The sequence below is a fragment of the Calypte anna genome, chromosome 6, assembly GCF_003957555.1.
Source record: "Calypte anna isolate BGI_N300 chromosome 6, bCalAnn1_v1.p, whole genome shotgun sequence".
NCBI classification, from domain to species: domain Eukaryota; kingdom Metazoa; phylum Chordata; class Aves; order Apodiformes; family Trochilidae; genus Calypte; species Calypte anna.
In genome coordinates this window covers 1,099,293-1,120,582 of record NC_044252.1, presented here as the reverse complement: position 1 = coordinate 1,120,582, position 21,290 = coordinate 1,099,293, and the positions used below count along the sequence as shown (strand labels likewise).

Below are 21,290 nucleotides of genomic sequence, written 5' to 3'. Positions count from 1 at the left end.
ATGTGGGACATTTGGAAAGGATGCAAAACCCATTTTGGGGTTTTGTGGGTGTGATTTATTTTTTTTTTTCCTTGACTAGACCTTTTGATGGCAATATTCCTGGAAGCACTGCATTAATATACCTCATTTGTTTTAGTCGTGTTGATTGTTCAGAATAACTCATGCCAACTGTTACTTCTCCTGGAATTGCAGTCACTTTTTACCAGTAAGAATTTTATTTATTCAGTCATTAAAAAATAGAGGTTTTCAGGTTATTGTGCTCAGTGCCTCGAAGTAAACCATAAATAAACTAAAACTTCACTAAACCATCAGTGAATTCACATTCTTGGCAAAACTCTGGTTACTGGTAGTAGTACAGTTCTCCACATATTAATTACCTCCTCAGGATTATTGTACTGGGATGATGAATACAATATCAATACTTTAAAGCAGTCTAGATTGGAGGAAAATAGGAGAACTTGTATAAATTGTACCTTTTTAAAATCCTTTTGTTTGCCACAGAGGTGCCCAACACGTGATGGGGTTTCCAGGTGTCAGTTTTCAGGGCCCAGTTGTGCTGCTTGACATGAAACCTGTCAGAAGCTCTGGGAGCTCTAAGAAATTGGATTGTAAATTGAAATTAGAGAGCTAAACTGAAAACATTTTGTTGGAGCAAATATATAGAGAGAAAATATGTGAAGTGATTATAAAAAGTCAGTTAAAAAACAAGATTGGGATAAAAATCCCAAAGCTACATCCCGTGGAAGAAGTCAATAGGATTTCTTTTTTTTTTTTCCAGAAATACATGAATGTATTTTGGAAAAACAGCTCAGAAGGTATTTTTAGGGAGCTTTAATGTTGTAGGATAAAAATAAACTTCAGGAAAGCATTTCTAAATTTTTTATAAATCTAGATTTATAGTTTTATTTATATTGCTTCCATTATAGTAGCTGAAATACTAAAGACCACGTTAAGTATTGTTCTTTAAAGGAGCATTTCCTAGTTACTGTGTGAGCTGAGTATTGAGCAAAGACTTGAGGATCCCCTGTCAGGTTAGGACAGCTCAGTATTTATTGGTTTGCAAAGAACAGAGTTTTAATTTAAGTGTGCCTGCAAAAGAGAACCCAACAAAATTCTTTTCCCAATTGTGTCTTGATGTTGTGCTTCTTTCAGGTGCTTGCATTTTCCAGTCAGTTTGTTCTTTTTTGCCAAGTTGAAAATGATTTTTTTCCCTTAACTCTGTGATGTGTGTTCCAAGATCCTTTTGGAATAGCAGTACTGCAAGTAGAATGGACTAGGAGTAAATTTTGAAATTTGTTCTTTATGACCAAGCTACATAACTTTCAGAGATAAATCAGTATTCATGATCTTTTCAGGAAAAGATTGAAAACAAAGACTTCACAGGTAACAGGAAATGGTGGAAAGAGGTGGTTGGTTTTTTTTTTTAATGTAGTTTTTTTATTTGAATGGCAAAGTGATTCTAGTGTGAAAGTGTGTATCTGGGAACTTGATAAAATCCTTAAACCAGATTATTTTTACAACTTGAGAAAGTTTCTTTCCATTAATGTAATCATAAATAAGCAGCCACTCAGGTGGCTGTTTGATGCAGTTCTGAGATCACCCTTGTCTCTCTAGATTTAAGTGCAGGACATTTTTTCTTTTATACTGTGGAATCTGCAGTATATCACAGAAAAAGGCTGCATTACCCTTAGGTATTTTGCAGTATTTTAGTAGCAACTAATGCAACTGCCTAAATTTATTCATTTATTTCAGATCATCTCAGTGGAAACTGTTTCATGCAACAGTGAGGGTTTAGGCAGAGTGTAGGCAGTTAATACTTAACACTGTGTAGACAATTGGAATGTTTTTTTCTGGATTTTGTTGGACAGGAACTAAGCAGTAATAAAGTTAATTTTCTCTAAATAGTTCCAGTCTGATACAATGCCATGTTTTCTTGTGTAGTGTTTCTGGAGCAAGGCTGCCCTTAGAGAAGGTCATTTGGATATCCTAATGACCTTGTTTTAAAGCTTTTGACTTCTAGAGCTAAAACAATTGGGAAGGATTTTATGCCTAAGAAATTACAGCAGATGTCATGGTTGTGTAGTTAAAAAAAGAGTAAACTGTATTTTTATTTTGATATTCTGATTAGTTCTCCCACCAAGACTGTGTTAAATCCAGGCTTCTTCCTATTCTAGGCTTTGTTGTTAATTCAACCAAACAGTTTCTGAGGCTTTGTAAATAGAACTTGCTGGTTATGGTTTAAATTGCACCATCCAGTTCTCAGAAATACCCACTGGACCTTAAAATATGATAAGAACTTGAAGTACTAATTAAACTTCAAGGAGCTAAACCTAAAGAGAGAACTAATTTCTTATTAGAACACTGCTTGTGTTATTTTATAGCACCCTTCCTGGAAATTTAATGAAGCTCATTAATGCATTTAAACCTTCAGAAGGAGTAGACTCAAATAGATGTTTGTTTGTTTTTAAAACTGTGCTGCAGCTTTAACATCAGCTGAAGGTTTTTGTTGCTGTCTTAAATAGCATCAGTAAATTAGTGTTGCTTTGAAATACTTCTAGTTGATAAATTGTATTCAAAGTTCAGGCAAAGTTTCACTTAAAATTAAATTAAAAAACCCCTATCCCCCCCACCCTTAATTATAATTTTAAATAATTGTGGCCTAACCTGGAGTAGCTTACTACTATATTAAATTGATCATTGCCTTTTCTGCTGTGCGATATTACACTCTTCATCTTTCTCATTCATTTTGCATGCATCTGCTCACTTCTGTACAGCCACTGTAGAGGCAATTGAGGCTGAAAAAGGTATGATCAGAGTCTGTGCCACTGGCAGAGATCTGTGGTGTCTGGGAGGGAATTCAAAAGTACTCTGTGTGGGCGTGTTTTACTTTCAACTTGCACAAGCAGGGATGAATCAAGGGCATTGATTCATCCCCCTTTTACATGTAACATTCATTTCTGGCTCTAGGGTGGTGATTGTCTTTAATATTTTAGGGAAGTTCTTGGGGTTTCTTAGTCCTTACTTTTTTGTTTGTTCGTTTTTTACAAAATATGCAGTAGGTTTTTTTGTATGACAGCATGTTGTGATACGTGGTGTTGTCTTGCAGTCCTTAAAGCTGGTAGTGTTTAGTGTTTTTTTCTGCACACAGCTGCAGGGTTTGCTTTGGTTCTGGGGGGTTATGTGTGGAAGGAGGGGTTTTATGCATGCCTTTTCTCACCAGATCTATTTTAATGGCTTTGAACAGATTTTAAAAAAAACTTTCTGAGACACATCTGGTAGTGCAGGATACATAAATGTAATGGGGGTTTTTTTCTGTAGATTTTAACATCCCTGGCCAAATTTATTTCCAGTCTATCCTCCAGCTTGCCAGTCCTGAGGCAAATTAAATTCCATGGATTATCAGTGCTAAAGAAGTTGTCTAGACACCCTTTGCTAGTGGTATTGAGCAGAATGCCATCAAATTACGTGGTGTTCAGGGTGCTCAGTGTCAGACTGCTGGGTTTGCAGAGGTGTTTTAGTTTCCTCTTGCTCACTGTTGAGTGCAGTGGATGTCAAACAGCATGGCAGTTGAGAGCTACCTTACCTTCAGGGTCTCCCAGTTTTTGGCCACGAAGCTCCCCTTAATGACCACATTCTTTGCTTTCTAATTAAGGAACTCAGATCTCAAATAACTTTATAAAAAGTGCCACGTTCTGTTCTCACACACACGTGCAAGAGGTCTGTTGTGAGTGGGAAGCTCACAACAAGAATTACCTCATCCCAAAGACTGTAGTCTATTTTTTTTTAATGTGCTGAGCCATTTCCAGGTCTAAATGTCCCCTCACAGACCTGACTCATTAAAGCAGTCACTAGCAGAGCAATACCTCTTTTCTGTCCTTACCAACCCATTTGTATTTCAGCCTCAGAGTTTAACCACAGCCCTAACCTGCTGACTTGTGGTTGTGTCCATTTCCATCCCCATTAGCCCAGAGCAGGAACCTCATCCTGCAGTTTTTGCCTGCCTGAAAACTGCAGGATCCGGGCTGTCCATCCCTGCCCAGGGGGGATGGAAACCTCCCCCCAACTCTTGTAACCCTCTGCTGCTTTGCCTCGCTGTGCTGCTTGAGACCTTCCTGGCATCCCAGCAGATGCTCAGCTGAGCCCCAGGAGCTGCCCACACAGAGGCAATCAAGTGGGCTTCAACCCCTTGATTCCTCCTCACAGAATATTTGCCATACTTTGTTCTTTTTTATTTTTTTTTTGGTTACAATCTGAAATCATGATTGCCATTGAACCTGTCAGGGTAGAGAAGCTCTTACTAATAGTGCAGGTGCAGAGCCATAGGTCTCTCTGGCTGGTTTCTTAACCTGGTTTTGTTTTTGTTTTGTTTTGTTTTAAACATAATTTGTAAGAAAAAGTATATGCTTTTGACTTTTTTTTTTTTTTTTTCCATTACTGACATATCAAATTTGCATTTTGTTAAGCAATACGAGGATTCTCTCCGCAACATAAAATCTGCAGTTTTGAAGAAGCAAAAGGTTTGGATAGGATCAATGAGAGAATGCCACCACGAAAAGATGCTCTGCAGCAAGATGGCACTAACACAATAAACACAACAAATGCCAATGGAAACAATGGGACTGGCAACAACAATGCACAGTGACCACCCCCAGCTTCTGGTTTACTCACTCATGTCTTGCCTGAGAATTCCTTAGATTTCTGCTTCTGGATGTGACAAGAGATGGAATAACTGCCAGGGGGATGGCTTGGAGTGTGACTGCTTAAAACAGGAGGTGGAAAAGCATCCCAGGTGATCCCACTGGAGAAGAGAGCACGTCCTGCTTTGGAGACAGCAGCCCCTGTCCTTGGGTGGTGACCTCCTGGAGCCTGCCTCACCTCCTGCCAGGGAGAGAGCTGGGCTGGTATCACTAAAGCACACCTAGATAGCATCTTAAGCTTTCCCTTCTCAACACTTCTTAAGTTTACAAATGGGATTTTATTTTTTTTTTTCTTTTCAGTAGAGGCAGTTTGTTGGTTTGGTTTGGTTTTTTTTTTTTAAAAAAAAAAAAATCAGACTTTTCAACTGCAACCCTAAGAGCTAACTATTTATTAATGGACAGTGGTTTCATGAGAGGTCTTTAGAACCATAGAATGGTCTTAAAATAGCTGAGGCTGCAGGAACTGTATCTTAAATAGATGGGGGGGAAAAAAATGCCAAAAAAAAAGAAAAAAAAAAAAAAAAAGAAAAAAAAATAATTCAGTTGGTCATTCTGTAAAATGCTGACCTCAGGTTTACTCCTTAGATGTTGCTAATTCTATATTCACTGTATTTTTTAGTTACAGCTTATCAGAAGATTTCTATGTAGGAATGTTTATTACTTGAACACAGATTTAAAAAAAAAATAAATATTTAATTTAGAAACTTTTTTGCCCAGCTTTTTCAACTCTCCCCCACCTTGAATTTAAAAAAGAAAAAAAAAGGAAAAAAAAAAAAGTTATTATATATACTAATTTTAAAAGTAAGAAAAATATGGACGTGTTAATTTTAAGGTACTTTTAATTGAACTTTGTACATTGTTTAAGTAAATTTTGATTCATATCAAGTCTGTAAAGCTTGGCTTTGTATTTTGTGTATGCATGTTTTCATTTTGCAAATATTTAATATATAGACCTATGCTGTACGTCTATAGGTTACCTAGGTGTTATGGGTACTTTTAGTTTCTTGTGAGTATTATGGTTGCATAAATAGCTGATAATCACTGGGCTGAGCAGCTGCAAGCTTTTGAGTATTTTAAATCTGTAAAGGAAACTGAAACTGTATGGAAACCCTTTGTGTTCAGGCACAGCAGCGTGTAAGCACGTGCTCTGCTCAGCTGCTGAGGCATTAGTGGACGTGTAAACAGGAGACTGCATGTATTCTGGTATCTACAGGACTGCTTGGTTCCAATAAAAACTGAAGCCCTGTGCTGATTTGTTCACGAATAATGGACTGTACTGATTGCCACTGTACTTTGTTATATATATATTTTGACTTTTGCTACGTGTCCTTCTCATCCCCTGGAACACAACTTGAAACTTTGGTCACTAGAGTTCATCTCCTTTTTTTTTTCTCCTTTTTTTACTATTTCTTTTTATTATTTTTATTTTTATTTCTTTTCCCTTAAAGTACGATCTGTACATACCCCTAAGTTGGAAGTTTTATGCATGTTCTGAACTATTAAAGTATTTTATAAACAGTAGCACACAATAAATTTTGTGCATGGGCTGCGGCTCCTATCACTGTGTATTGGTTTTATTTGGCACTCGTAGGCCTAACCTGACCTTGGAAATTGGTTCAGAATAGTCTTTTTTAGTCAAAATTTAAGCTATTAAAGTAGTTGAAATTTAAGCTCTTGACAAAATAGCCTGGAAGGTCAGATTTAGCTTGCAGAAAATGAGCCGAGTGTAAACGCACTTTAATTTCAATATTATTCATGTTTATTTGCTTTGGCTTCTGAGCTCTCTCTCATCAATAAAATCCCTGGATGTTTTCTGCCAGCTCAACTGGACACCCCTGGTTGGTTTGTAGAAGCTGAGAGCAGGGCTAAGGTGACTCTAGAAGGGCTGCTGAGTGCAGCTGCCTTTTGTGTGCAGGTCTGAACTAAAGATCTGAGCCCACTGGGGCTGCTCTGTGGCAGCAGGGGGGGTCTGGCTGGCTGCACAGCCACTTCTAAAGTCAGAACATGCTGCTGCACAGGATGAGAATGAAAAAGATAGTGAGGTGGTATTGCTAACGGAGTTGTAATGTTCTGTTTTACTTCGTTGCAGATGCTTTCTAATTGGAAACTCTTCTCCAAGTTTGAGGGCAGAAGATCAAGTTAAACAACAGTAAGTTTTTTGGTTTTTGGGTTTTTTTTTATGAAACATCCCCCTGTGAGCTGTATGGATTGCACAGGGTGTCATTAACAGCAGAACACACACCTGTTACTAAGCAGGACTGAAATTTTACATGAGGAACATCATGACTGTACCTTTCTCCTTGGAAGTGCTAGTGGGAAACTCCTCAGCCTCACCAGACCGGATTTTCCATGATTTATGCTCAGATCTTTGTGCTGATGAGGATCCTGACTAGCTGCAGTTGTGTTTGTGGAGGAAATACAGGTTCAGGCTTTGTCTGGAAAGATCAGATTGTAACTGGAGAGAACTGGTTCTGATACTGTTGGGGGGTAAGTGTCCAGCTTGAGGGTTCCTGCTCTGCTTTCTGGAGGATTCCCTTGCAGTATCCATTTATTATTTTCCTCTGAGGATCCCTCTGTGGTATCAGTTGTCTTGTAGGTCTGAAGGCAGATGTGCAGTAGTATTTCTTGGGTAGTTGCTGACCTGCTTTCTCCTCTCCTGCTGTGTGTGTCCTGTCAGCCCTTGAGCAGACAGGCAGGTTAACAAGGGTTGTGTCCCTGGGTTTCCTTTTGTTTGGAAAGCAGGCACTCATTTTTCCCTACTGTGTTTCTGAAAGGTGGAGCCTGGAGCTGTCTCTTAATTCTTGCATGGCTGAAGAGAAGAAATTATATCCTCCCTCCCAGGAAACTGTAAGTAGTTTGCATGGCTCACTTTCTGCTTTCAGTGTTCTAAGGAGGTACAAAAAACAAACAAGAGTTTGTGTGTCCTTATTCTATTTTTCATTCTTTCCTTGACTATTTTTTGCTACAACTAAACTGTCAGTCATTCAGTTCTTGTAACCCATTTAGCAGTAAGTACAAGCCAGACTTAACCCATATTCTGCTTTGAGTGACAAGTGGTGGGGATTTTTTAGTCACATAAAACAAGATGGATGCACTAATGTGCTTCAGTTATGAAATGCTGAGCTCTTGCACCTGTCAGGAAGTTTGCTCAAGAGCAAAGAAACCAGAGCCAAAGCTTCTGAGAATCTTGGCCAAGCTGGAGAAGCTGTTGACAGCAGTGTGTGTGTAGACACATCTTTTTTATCAGTGGACACTTGCACCAAGGAAGCAGAGTGGGTTTTCTTGCAGTCTCCTCAAATCAGCTTCCATCTAGAAATAATAAATTTTAATCTGACTCAGGAATTTTTAACTGTATTCTAAGTTTAATATAAGAAAAAGCTTAGACTAAAGTAACTTATGGTCTAAAGTCAGATTTAGGCTGCAGAACAGTGATGTAAATTAAATACTTAAGCTTTTTTGGTAAGATAAACTCAGTATCTGCTACTGTTGTGTGAAAACCTTTATGTAGGTGCTGTGTAAAAGGTTTGCCATGTTAGAATCAACTCTACCAGCCCCTGCTCTGCTTGTTTGAGGCATAATAGGAAGTGTTTTGTTGTTTGTGTGAGGGTGTATCCTGCCAGTCATTATTATTTGTTAAAATGCTGTTTAGCAGTGTTAGGAAGTGTATTGCTGGCTGCTGGACCTGGACCTTCTGTTGCTTCTGTTGATGGCTGGGGACAGATTCACTGTGGCTTTCAAAATGTGTTAATCAAAGCTGTGCTTTTAAAATCCTTTGAAAACTCCCACAGTTATTTATAGTGTCCAGGTGGCAATTGGTTCAGTTTGGATTTGCTGTGTGTTCTGAGGGCTTAGCATTTAGATACTGGCATTTTTCACTGCTCAGTCATTTGCTGTATCACCCACTCTTTTACCAGGAGATAGGTTAAAAATTACTGCTGAGGTGATTTCTCCTTTCTGTTGCTGCCTTAAGCATAATGGTAGCTCACCATTCATGGGAACTAATTAAATAAATTAAATAGGGGGGGCACAGGCAGATTCTGCCAAGGGCTTACACTGTCAGTGTAATGTGACTTAAACTCAGCACTTGCATGTTTGCCAGCATTAAAGGGGGAGAGTGTGTGTAAAATGCTTTATATCACAGCCTGGGGCTTTCTTTTTGTCATCCACAGTTACCTCAGCAGGTAAGTTCAGGTGTTTCAAGAAACTTGTTGAGTGCTGGAGGTTTGGCTGAGGCAGTTTAATCATGCAGGAGTCTGACAGGGGGGGAGGCTGTTGTGTCTGGGTCAAAAGGACCAAGGCTTAGGGGCTAACAGACAAGATATATATTTTATTATACAAGACAGAATAATATGTGCTGTAAATTAAGGCAATCGTAAAGTGCAGGAAGCTTATCCAATCATCTAGAAGACATACCTGATTGATTATACAAAGTCTGACATTACTCTGACAGGCAAGGACAGTCAGTGTCTGCATAAAGCACGTACATGTTACCTCCAGTTCTTAAAAAAGAAAACAAAAAACCAGACAATCCTCTTCTATTGGCCAACGATAGCCAGCAGCAAACGCCTGTAATCACCACTGGTATCACTTGCTATCATTGTAGCCAGGGTCTTCTGATACATTTGTGTGAACATCTGTTTGATCTGCACAAGGTCAATCTAGGCAAAGAAAAAAAACCAAAAAAAACAAACCAAAAAGCACAGGATTTAAACACAGTGTGTGATTTTTAACTCCTAGACAGGCACCCCACACCTCCTCCCTCACACAGGACAGAAAGCACGGGCTCCAGCTGGTCCCTGAGCAGGACCAAAGGAGAAGCTGTTTGGGGTGACAGCTTTCTGCTAGAGGTGACATTTAGAGAGGAGGAGGAAGGTTCTTACCTCACTGCGGGTGACAATAATTCTGATGAGGGTAGAGTCATCTGTGCCAGCTCCCTTCATGGAGTGATAAAGCCTCTCTGCAAAAAAGGCTGGGCGATTTAAAGCACATTGCACTGCAATAAAGGATATTTTTTAGGATTAATTCCAGTCCTGTGTGCTGTAGAGGGATACCTGGCAGGATCAAAGCAGGATTTTTGCTGTAGGCAGCTAGAGGGTAGGTACTGATGGAGATCCACTTATGTGGATTACAGGAAATGTTTTAAAGAGCTGAGCTTATTTTCAGGCTGACAAAAACTTAAGGTTATTAGCAGTTAACTTCTGGAAGTGCTTTTCAAGGCTTGGCTGAATCATTAGCCCTCAAACAGGTCATTTAAAAGCAGTTGTTCTCCTTGGGTAGCTGGTACTGAGATACAAATACTCATCTTCCATGGCTAGGATCTCACTAAGTACAACTGTAACAAGTTCCCACTCCTAGTTAAAGAATGGAGCTCGTTTCAGTGAGATTGTTCACTCTGAGATGTGCCTCTGTTCTTTTCTGTGATTCTTGGAGCTAATTTTCCCCCATAAAACTCCTGAGCAGAGTATTATCTTGGAAGTTTTTGCTGATCCTTCATGGCTACAGAAACACTGCCATTTGGAAAGCAGTGGTAGGACTGGTGCCTGCAGATTTACTAGTGAATGTGGCCAGTGTGGAACAGGGTTCTTCAGTTACCTTTAGGAGGTTTAATTCCCAGGGGAGAAGAAGGGAAGAAATGTCACTTACAAATAGCCTTCAAACCACGTTCCACGTTTCCTGAAAACTCCCGGTCGATGCTGCTTAACAAATCACGATTGGCAATCTACAAATAAATGAGATTCATGGCAAGCAGCTTTCATTTAAAATCCTCTGGCCAGGCTCCTGTGAAATCAGTGGAGAACTCTTACCCTGGAGTATGCCTCAACTGTTGCTTTCAGCTGGGGGAAACTTCTGGTTGCCAGAACCATATTGAAGCAAGATTCATCGGTTCCCAGTTTCCCTTCACCTGCCTGGTAGAGCCGCTGAGCATCTTCTTGGGCTTTCTGGTAATCCACAGTTTGAGTCTCATCTCTGTTACCCTAAATCCAAAGACAGCAGTTGGCAGGTGAAATGACTCAGGGAAGGGCTGTGTTTAGGTGCTTGCAGAGTAGACCCCAAATATACTGAAGCAGAAAGAGCAACAGCAGTTTGAAACACATTAATTTGCTTTAAAACTCCTCTTTGGTTTAATACTTCTTTCTCTCTGTTTGTTTCCAGGCATCAAGTTGCAAAGAATCTTCCCAAATGAACTAATGAATTATCATACTGAATATGCACACCTGAAGTATCTCAGGTCTTCCATTTTATTTAGAATTTGCTAATTTCAAGTACCAGTTATTTCCAGAAAGCACTTCTGCTAGTTGTTAAGTAGGGCTTACGTGTCAGTGGGGCTTGTATGATGTTCCTTGTGCTTTGTTTGGGTGTTTCTGGCTGCCCAGTGCATGGATGGATGCTGCTAAATACACTGGCTGAGTAGGCTTAATACTGTTGTATCTGTAGTGGCTGATATAATATTTAAATTATGTGGTTGTCAGTTATTGTACTGGACTTATCAAAATAAAAATCAGCAGCATGAGCTTCTCAAGGTTTGCTTCCTTGTGGATTTTGTCTTTTTAATCCAAATACCTAATGCATAGCTGAACCCTCACAAAGGCTGAGGCAAGCAAGATAGAGAAGTGTCACAGAAATCCTAACAGCAGGTAGGTAGACTGATCAGAGCAATGTGGGAAGTTGCATGAGCACACATTTCTTCCTAAAAATGCAAGCAAAAAACCCCAGGCCCTAGTAAATGAAATGGGATAAGTAAGCTGAGTTCAATAGCAGCACCTCCCTCACTCTGGTGGAGGAAAGATGGTGTAAATTTGGAGGTATGTTTTGCCCTGTGGTGCCTCTTAGCTTGTTTGTAGGAATCCTCATGAGTATTCTGCATAACATAAAGGTTATCCTGTCATGACACCCAAATTATTTCCTTAACGTAGGCAGAAACTAAAATGCATCTTGTGGTAACAGCTGTGTGGGGCAGTGCTTTATACTACTACTTGATTGCATCTGCACAGTAAAATATTTACACATAAAATCTCTCAGGAATATAGAGCAGTCATTTAGGTCACAGAGTTCATCATAGATGTAGAGATAAGAAATATCTTTTCCTTGAAGAAAGACTGAAGTGTCTTATCTTGTCTCTTATCTTGTCATTAGGGAATAAATTAATGGCCCAGGGCTAATTTCTTAAAAACATGGCTCTTGCTAAGCATACACAGGCAGTGTTGTTTCTGGAGCCATTATGATTGTATGCAAAGTCAAACTATAAGCTGTTATCTTAGGGAAAAAAAAAAAAAAAAAAAGAAAGCTTACTTGGCACATAGATACAAGCAGTCGTTCAAAGTGTCCTGAGGTGTCTGATCTGATGTCTTGCTCAATGTCCCTTCCAAACTCTGATTTGTAGCAGTTCACTATCTCCCGAATCTCCTGGTTTGTCCTTGTGCAAAGGATCTCGATCAGCACCCTCTCCTGAGTGCCTGCTCCCTGCAGGCAGAGGAAAAGATGCCTCAAACAGTCAATTCTGCACCAGGTCAAACAAACAAACAAATAAAGCCCAAAACCATACATCTACAACAGTGACATCAGCAATAGTTCACTGGAAAATGGTTTAGGAAGGAGATTCTTGGCAGCCTTAATCTGGCAATGTACCAGGGGCAGGTAGAGCCTTGTGATCATCATTAAAGCCAGAGATACATTCTGTGTCCAGTGAAATTAAGCAGATCTGTGTAAGGTAATGTTCTAATTTATTTTAAATGGCTGTTGCCTCCAATAAGTCCCAATTTTTATTTAAGATCCACATTCTTAAGGTGGTCTGAATTCACAGATGGGTTAAGTCACTTGTTTCCAGTATCAGCCACCTGCTAGCTGCTGCAGCTCAAACCAGCAAGAAATTCTGGTAAGCTGGATGTAAGAGTTTACTCAAGTTCAGTGCTTAACCTAACCAGCCCACCTAATCTCTGATGCAATCTTAATACTTGAACAGATATGCACATCATCTGACCTTACAAAAATATTTTTTCATTGTTGTTGTTCTGGGGAAAAAAAAATGGGTAATCCAAAAATACCTTTCAGTAACAATGGCTTGTTCCTTGGCAGGAGAGGTACATCCCTTCACTTTAAGCAGTGGTTACAGTTTTAATTCCACCCTGGCTCTTTCTAGGTCCTAGCAAAAATTGTGGCCAAGTGGCAGAGAAACATTTTCTGTCCTGCAGGGTTTCATCTTCTGCTGCTCTGAACTGACCGGTCCTGCAGAAATTGGCTGAAACTTGGAGGCACAGCAGAAAAGAATTTTATGCCCCAGAGACCAAAAATTTGTTTGCCAGTACTGGATTTTTCAGCAGTGCAGGGGTCAGGTATTCTCTTTTCTTAGCTGTGAATTTTAAGATGACTTTAAAATCTTTCATTCCCAGGAAAGCCATACCTTCATTGCATGGCGTAAGCTCCAGGCGTCGTAGTAGGTGCCAGGCATGAAGAGTGCTAGAATCAATTCTTCTATGTTCCCACTTAACTCAGACTTCAGATCTTTAATTAAATCCTGTTCAATTATAAACACAAAAAGGGGCTTTGGAGAGTGTCAGATATGTAGATTATATACTGAAAAAAAAAAACCCACCAAAAACTAGAACTTTCTGTGGTGACTCATTTGTGACTCACTTCTATCTATGTGGTGTTTTATTTCTTCCAAAGAACTTCCCTCTGTCCAAAACTTGGACAGTTTAGCTCTTCTCCATTATATCCTTACTAATTAGGACCTAGGCAGGTCCTGAAAAAATTCCACAACTATAAAATTTCACTTTAACTTTTAAAAATGACAGAGAGAGGAAATTAGTTCTGCCTTTTATTAATCAAGCCTCAACTACTGTCTCAGTGACAAAAAATACTATTTCAGTGATGATTCCTGTACATTAAAAACTCGGTAGCCTCAGGCACTAATACACAGGCAGTTTAAGCTTGATTATTTTCTTTTTATTAAACATTGTATTATATATAAACAAGAAGCAGAGGAGCTTCTTGTTTGCTCAGGGACAGAGCCAGCCCTCAGCCTTCTCCCACCCATCCATCTGGTGTCAGGACAACACAATGTTAAATACCAGATGTCCCCCAGTACACAAAACTGACAGAAGTGCACGTAAAAAATGCCCCAAATGCTCCCCAGGACTCAAATGCAATCAGGCAGCTGAAGCAGCAGCTGAAAGTTTGTTTGTATTTTTTTTAATTGGTTTAATTGGTTTAATTGGTTTTTTTAATTGGTTTAATGAACTAGTGAACATACCTTGCCATACATTGTCTTGAAAGCTGCCTTGATTTTCTGCCTCTGGTCATTGGAGCGATTGGCAACAACATTGATGATGGCCTGCTCATCAGTTCCTGGGAAGCAGAGGGAAGCCTCGTGTCAGAACTCACCTCAAGCCCTCCAAAACTGATTTTTCTGTCTTGCATTTGGGCATAGTTATGTTAAGAAATGACCACCACTTCAGGCAACCAAATTTTTATGTAACAGCATCTACTAAATTGTGCAAGTCATTTTAAAAGCTTGGCTGTTCTGAAAATCTTGGGAAGAAAAAAATGTATGGTTAAATAAAACTAGGACAAAATACCCTTTAAAAGTTATCTCAGTAGAAACTTAACCTTCTCTTGCTGACTTACCAAACCCCTTCATAGCTTTGCGTAGGATTTCTGCATCCCTTTCAGCATTAAAGTCTGGAGCAGCTTGGATTGTGCCCTGGGTACACTGGACCATTGCTGCAGGCTGAGAATAAAGAGTTATGTGTAACCAGCCCTCCTGCACAACAGGAACTCAAATAAAATCACAACTGGAGCAGTACTTCAGAAGGAGCTGTCAATTAGTTGCCCCTTTTTCTCTCTAACTCCCAATCATTTAGTCCTGTGATGATTTTTTTCAGGTCATACCCTGAGTGTAGCTGGGAACTTGCACTGCAGATTGCAAATGCAGATGCATTGCTGCTAATTGTTGGAAACCAGTTGTAAAAATATGAAAACCACAGAAGCAGCATAAGATTGATTAGAGGACACAGCACGTACCGGGGCAGGCATTGGTGATGGGGCTTGTCCACCATATCCTACTGAAAATAAATGAGAGAACAAGATTAAGGGAATTAATTAGCTCTGCTCTTATTGTGCAAATCCTGTTTAATCTGAAAGTACAGCCAGTGCCAGACCTACCACCCCACAAAAGCTCTTTCCTAAGTAATGATCCACATCATGATCAGTAACTGAACTTCTTGTCCCTGCTCTCTCCCAGTTGTACACTTTAAGATGTCTGGCATATACACAATAAATGTGAAGAATTCATTGTGCAAAAAAGAATTTAAGGAACCTCATTTTATGACCAAAAGTGCTAGGAATACAAAAACTGTATCTACTATTTCTTTTTTTCCTGAGCATTTTATTTTTATCCATAATACATAGGTACAGTTGTTACCATCTTAACAGCAGCATAGTTACTGGAGTTCACAGACCAACCATTAAAATAAAAAAACAAAAAGAGTTTTGCTGTTTTGAATTTCTTGCAAACAAACTGACAACATTCCAGGACAAAAATAATCTTTATGGCAAGTGACCTGTGAAAGCACTGAACACACTGCCCTGTGTGCACTCTCCTTTGCACTCCCCTGCTCTTCCAGGGATCACCATGAACACCCAGATCTGAAAATTTCATTAATTCTTTTAACAGAACAGCTAGGGACTCATTGGATGTGGACTTGGGATTTCACAGTTCTCATCAAATACTTGCAGTCTGAAGAAGAATCAGCACCTAATATTCCAATAATATTAGAAGAGTTGGACCAGATGGTCCTCGAGATCCCTTCCAACCTAACATTCTGTGATTCTAACCCCCCAGATGATGACCATGGATGGGTGTCAGCCTTCCCTTTTGGGTGCAGCACCTCCAGAGCTGGCTCTCAGCAGCCCTGCAGGGGTCTTGTCAAGAAAGGAGGGGTCCAGCACACAACCTTCAACAGCTAAAGTAACAAAGGTAAGAGCCTGATTTCCTGGGATCTCTTGGGTTAACTTGAGGTGCTTGAAGTTCCTTACAAATGACATACCTGGAATTTGTGCTGGTCCACCTCCAGCATAGCTTTGGGCAGATGGCTGCTGATAGCCACCAAAGCCAGGGCCAGCAGGAGGCACACCAAACCCAGGGGCTGTGGGAGCTGGGAGAAGAAAGATTTTAACAGACTTTAGTGTTTGGTTCCTGCTAAGCAGCATCTGTCTGGCTGCCACGCTGCATTTCTGCACTACTTCTACCAAGCACAGGGATTGGTGACACCAGAAATCACTCCCAGGAGTCCTCTCCACAAAGGTTCTTACCTCCAGGGTAAGGTGGCATTCCTCCAGCCTGGGGAGCTCCAGTGTAGCCCCCCGGGGCAGGGAAGCCCCCCGGAGCAGGGAAGCCCCCCGGGGCAGGGAAGCCAGCAGTGGGTGGTGCTGCAGGAAAAGTCCCTCCTCCTGCTGGGGGGTATCCCCCAGGGACAGCAGGGTAGGAGAACTGCCCAGCTGGGGGGTAGGACTCTTGTCCTGTTGGCTGAAACACAAAAACGGGGTGGATCTCTGTATTTTCAGATGTTACACAGTAAGAACTTGTAAGAGGTGTGGTTTTGTAAGAGGTGGGGTTTTTTTTTTTTTTTCTTTCCATTTCCTTTACGATCCAGGTTATAAAGCACAGACACTCAATGACTAAACCTGCACTACTGAGTCAGGCTGAACACCTATTACAGGCTTAAATGAAAAGAACAAGTCAAACATCTATCTGCCTTTGTTTTGCTACGTGTATAACTTCTCAGCCATGCCACAAAGGCTGCTATTAGCATTAATGTACATTAGAAAGATTTACTGGGATGACCATGATCTCCGAAGGAAAACCCTCTAAGTTAAAAGTCATCTACTTGATCTTAAAAATCAGGTATTTAAAATCAGCTTCAGAAGAAAGTATAATGTATGGACTCATTACTCACTTGCTGAGAATCACACCTTACATACAGTGCACACTCATTCCTGAGCCCAGAAAACAGAAACCAACTGCCAAGTGGTTAAATCTAGCTCAGATGTTCTCCCTGGGTTTCTTCACCCTAAGATTTCTACCCCCAGATTACTGTGCCCAAGCTGTATAATATTCTCTTCTCCAACAGTACAGTCTAATCTTTCTCTGAAAGACTCAACAAAAATATTTTAATGGCATTTAGATTCACAAATCCAAAATCAGGACTGTAACAAGCCCTGCTCTCACAATTACAGGAGAAAATAATTTCACTTTTTCCCCCCCCTGGTGATCAATTTGGCCATCATCAATGAGACCAGAAAACCTAGAACTGTAATTGAATCTCTAGGGACTTTTTAGCTAAGAAAAAATACTTTCAGTGTAGGTAAAAATAAATTACCAAGGTCAAGCAGAACATTGAAAGGAGGAATGAAAAAAAAAAAAGGAGTTAAGAAATTCTGGTTTCTAACATGTTTGCCTTTAGTTTGACTAATTGTAGTGTTTCAGAGGGAGAAAGGGTAAATTGTAAAGTCAAATCAGAAATTTTTTTGCATGCAAGTATTTTTAATATATAGATATATATTTATATTTATTATTTATATATATTTTTATATATAGCTTTTCAGTATCTTAGTGGGATGCAGGATGCAGGCTGAGCTTCACCCCAGTTCTGTACTCCAGGAAACTCAGGATATAAAATTGCCACCATGCCAGTCTGATCAGAGCCATGCTAATAAGAGCAGAGAGTTGCAGCTAGCTTAGAAAAACAATGCAGGCATACAAAACAGACTGCAGGATCAGCCACATTTGACACATTCCAGCCTTGGCTGAGTTTCATTGGAATTTTCAGTCCATTCAGTCGTGGGCTGAGGAGGAACAAAGTCCTGTGGCTGAAGGATAGGGGGTCAAAGTCAAGAAATCCTCAGAAAAATATTTACTTGGTGCTGAATGGAAGCTGGGCTACGTGAGTGAAGCATTCCAAGCTCTTCCTGAGGGAAATGGCCACTGAAGTTTGTTCAGCATCTCTGTAAATCCTTGGATATGAGTACATGGGCTGTTTGGCTGAGACTGCTTCAGAGATTACCTCTGGCCCTCTACATAAGACCACTGATGCTCTACATAAGATCACTGATGCTCAAAAGAAGTATTTGCTATTTTCAGAAAACAACAACACACCCTCTCAAGACAGAGATAAACTAAAACAAGACCCATCAAAAAACCTTTCTGGAACCATAGAGGACATTAAAAATAAATTTAAAAATCCCCCACAATTTAAACTTCATCCTTGGAATTTTTATCAGGCAACTGTAAAGCCATCCTCAGGGATATCTAGATGAAGGCTGGACTTAATCTCTAGAGAACACTGTGTAAGAACTGACAGCTAGTATTTACACAGGCACAGAGCACAGTGAGCAGGGGTACTGACAGAATATAAATCCATTAGGAATACAAAATATTCAAGAGCCATACTTACAGGATAACCAGGGAAAGCAGGGTAGCCACCAGAGGGGGGATAACCTGGGTATGACATTCTGGGGGGAAAACCAAAAAAAAAAAAAATTATATAAGGCATTATATATGAGTGTGTAGTAGTTGCCTGCTCATTGCCTGTTAAATCACTTGAAGAGTGTTCAGTAGGTTTAGAACTGCTCAGGAGTACTTGTCAGCTGTTAACCCCCCAAAATGTCTCCTTTTTTTCATGCCCAGGACCACAGCAAGAAGGACTGAGAAGGGCAGCATCCTCAGCTTTGTGACTGACCACAGCTCCCATGTGGGGTCAGCCAGACAGTGAAGTATGGAAAAGGGCCTGAATCTCCCAAAATAATTCAGATACACAGCACACAGATGCCCTGAGCAGGGTCAGGGAGTGCTCCATGGCATGTTTCTAGGACAGCATGCACCTCAGCTCCACAAAGCAAAGGACTGGAGAAATACAAAAATGAATCACATACAATGAGCTTTTTTTGACATTTCCAGTTACTCACTGGGCAATCCAAATGGGTTTAGAAGGCAAATTTTTACTGCATTGGGCCATTAAGGCAAAAGGTGGCCATGGAATTAACCACCTGGGACTTGATGTGGAAAACATTAAAACTTTGCCTAGGATACTTCAAATAAGAGCCAAAACCAAGCTGCAGAGAAGCACAGCTGTGCAGTCTCACACTGATAAACCTGGGGCATCACTTCCAAGTAAAGAGGGAAGAACAACAGGAGCTGTACTTGTAAAGCTATGCTTTAATCATTAACATTGCTAATGGCTATTTCCCTAAGAAGCAGCACCTTAAGCCAGGACCTGTGCAGTAGTTATTACTGACAGCTTCTGGATGGCTTTCAAAAGCACATTTCTTCTGGCATTCCTAACTTCAGCACTAATTGTAACTCCTCTCAGGAACACGACCAGCAACACTTCCTTCTGATTTCAATTTCCTCCTCTCTGCTGACAGGAAAATAATTGTGTCAGCAGAACTGAGTGTTTAAAACCAACCCAACCAACCAAACACACACTTTGCAGCTTTGTGTAATGCAACTAAGGTCACACCATTATGAAGACAGGATTGTAAAGTCTGTAAAACTTGTAGAGGTTCCCTGTATCATTTCCACAGTACAACTTTAAATGCTTTTCATTATGCAAAATGACACTGGTGACAGAACAGCTGTAAAAAGTTTAATTCATACAATAAACGTGACCTCAAAATCTTTTCACCATATTAAAATATTCCAAAATTTAGACTTACTGGTAAGCTACCTAATTTAGAATCCATGTAAGTTTTCTGCTCTGTCTCTGATTTACTAGCAAACACTTCCTGGCAAAAAGCTTTTCAGTGCACGAGTTTCCAACATCACGTTTCCAAGCAAAGGAGCCATCAAGGCTGGGAGGTATTTTTGATTAGCAAATTAACTGCCCATGTAAACTTGTGGTGCACTGGTAGTTGTTTAACACTTTCCTTACTTTTTTTTTTAATGGTTCCTTCTTTAAGATTCAGTTTGTGAGGAGAGTTCTTCTGGGCCAGGTACAGAGAATTGTATTTCATTGAATCATCCCCCTCCTAGCAAGACCTTCATACCTACTTGTCATGCTTCTGAATTATAGAAATTAAATTGTTTTATTTGCCTTTGCTTATTTATCTGGAAAATGAATAATTCATGAGTAAGGAAAGGTTGAAGTAAGGAACTTTTTCAGTGACTTCAGGTTTTTATCACCAGATGGACACGGTGCTGAAGTGGAATTGCCTCTGACACAAAAGTCTATTCAAAGCCCACTCTGACCAGACAACAATATTTACTGAACCCTCTCTCAGTCACGTTTTCCAGGAGACAAATGAAGCCACTTACACAATATGGGTGCTCTGTAAACACAGGGTTGCTGCTGCTGCTGCTTCACTTACCGCAAGCACCCCCCAGCACAACAGAGCCTCCGACACCACCACTTTTCAAACCAAAATAACTTTTTTAAACCACAACTCTTCCCATCCCATTTCAATTCCCGCCCCTTCTCCCAAGGCGAGGCCTGCCCCGGGGTGAGTCAGCGCCGGACCGGGCCAAGGTGGACTGGGTGCCCGGTTCTGCTCTAAGGGCTGGAATCGGGATCTGCCGGGCACCAGGGAGCCGGGCACCAGGGGTGTGTGTGCTTGTTTGTATTTATTTTTGGGGGTGAACATCAGGGGACAACGCGGCCGTCTGTCTGCCCCTCCCTCCGCGGGCACCCCTGGGCCCAAGGCCTCACAGGAGAGGAGCCCCCGCCCTGCGCACACCTGCGGCCTCACCTGCGGCCACACCCACAGCACCACACCTGGGGACACACCCCCGACCCCACCGCCTTTAACCCACCCCGAGGGGCCCCACCCCACCTCTCCCTCCTCCAAACGACCCCGAGGGGCGGCTCTAAACCCCCGCCCCAAGCCGGCCCTGACCGCCGTCGCTCCGCGCTCCCTCAGCCGCCCGCCCGCCGCCGAGCCTCCCGCCTGCAGGTACCGCTCCACTTACTTCCCCTCAGGCCACCGGCACCTCCTTCCCGCTCCCCACCGGGATAGTCAGGCCTTCGGCCGGAGGTGCGTAGGGCTCTCTGGGGCGGTTCCGGTAGCCCGGTTGGCCAGCAGGGCCCTGCCGCACTGCGGGGCCGGCCCGGGGTGTGAGGGGAGCGAAGGGGCCTCAGGGTATGAGGGGGAGAGAGGGGGGGATGAGGGGTATGAAGGGAGCGAGGGGGTGCGGGGTGTGAGGGGCGGCGGCGGGTCGGGGTTGTGAGGAGGAGTGAGGGGGCCCGGGGTATGAGGGGGAGAGAAGAAGAGCGGGGTGTGAGGGGGAGCGAGGGGGGTATGAGGGGGAGCGAGGGGATGCGGGGTGTGAGGGGGAGCGAGGGGATGCGGGGTGTGAGGGGGAGCGAGAGGGCCCGAGGTATGAGGGGGAGCGAGGGGGTGCGGGATGTGAGGCGAGCGCAGGACGCGCGGGTCCGCGGTGTGAGGGGAGCGAGGTCCGCGCGGGTCCGGGCCGTTCCCGCCCTCCCGCCCGCTCTGCCTCCCTCACCTGAGGGGAAACCTGCGGAGCCGCTGCCTCCTCTCCCGCTACACCGCAAACTGGAGGCTGTGTCGGTGTCCGCCCCGCCCCTGGCACCGAGCCCT

General features: G+C 41.9%; 3 protein-coding genes across 11 annotated transcripts in view; 2 read left to right on the top strand and 1 right to left on the bottom strand.

Annotated features, from left to right (window-relative positions):
- PPP3CB (protein phosphatase 3 catalytic subunit beta) overlaps nt 1-10,975 on the top strand; it is a 40,081-nt gene extending 29,106 nt beyond the window's left edge. For 2 of the 5 annotated variants that reach the window (XM_030453738.1, XM_030453739.1), the window contains exons 13-14: nt 2,775-2,804; nt 4,464-6,255. In XM_030453738.1, the coding sequence (XP_030309598.1) occupies nt 2,775-2,804; nt 4,464-4,642 (209 nt within the window). In that variant the 3' untranslated portion in view covers nt 4,643-6,255. Of the gene's footprint in view, nt 1-2,774; nt 2,805-4,463; nt 6,256-6,786; nt 6,847-7,471; nt 7,545-10,850 lie in introns of those variants that run through there. The other 3 variants (XM_030453740.1, XM_030453741.1, XR_003987727.1) reach the window with 2 other exon arrangements.
- On the bottom strand, nt 9,005-21,285 carry ANXA7 (annexin A7). Of its 5 annotated transcripts, XM_030453743.1 has the most exons (14): nt 21,196-21,260; nt 20,659-20,783; nt 18,149-18,206; nt 16,008-16,221; nt 15,743-15,850; nt 14,718-14,758; nt 14,322-14,424; nt 13,948-14,042; nt 13,096-13,209; nt 11,988-12,158; nt 10,502-10,672; nt 10,341-10,416; nt 9,578-9,690; nt 9,005-9,355 (listed from the first exon to the last, which is right to left on the bottom strand). In XM_030453743.1, the coding sequence occupies exons 3-14, from the start codon at nt 18,203-18,205 to the stop codon at nt 9,233-9,235; spliced, it is 1,386 nt and encodes a 461-aa protein (XP_030309603.1). In that variant the 5' UTR covers nt 18,206; nt 20,659-20,783; nt 21,196-21,260; the 3' UTR covers nt 9,005-9,232. The 5 variants fall into 5 exon arrangements, with proteins under 5 accessions (XP_030309603.1, XP_030309604.1, XP_030309602.1 ...); XM_030453744.1 differs by lacking the exon at nt 20,659-20,783 and having other exon boundaries at nt 21,196-21,285; XM_030453742.1 differs by lacking the exon at nt 21,196-21,260 and having other exon boundaries at nt 20,659-20,822.
- SORBS1 (sorbin and SH3 domain containing 1) overlaps nt 20,556-21,290 on the top strand; it is a 185,531-nt gene continuing 184,796 nt past the window's right edge. Inside the window, exon 1 of the mRNA XM_030453736.1 lies at nt 20,556-20,642. The gene's annotated coding sequence lies outside the window, so the exon portion shown is untranslated. The remainder of the gene's footprint in view (nt 20,643-21,290) is intronic.

What these genes read in the sequence shown, in the direction of transcription:
- ANXA7 (XM_030453744.1), bottom strand. Translation starts at nt 18,205, where the DNA reads ATGTCATACCCAGGTTATCCCCCCTCTGGTGGCTACCCTGCTTTCCCT. An exon ending in CAAAGCTATGAAGGGGTTTG is followed by an intron (nt 14,043 to 14,321) that starts GTAAGTCAGCAA and finishes TCTGCTTCCCAG; the next exon opens with GAACTGATGAGCAGGCCATC. An exon ending in TGCTTGTATCTATGTGCCAA is followed by an intron (nt 10,673 to 11,987) that starts GTAAGCTTTCTT and finishes CTTTGGATTTAG; the next exon opens with GGTAACAGAGATGAGACTCA.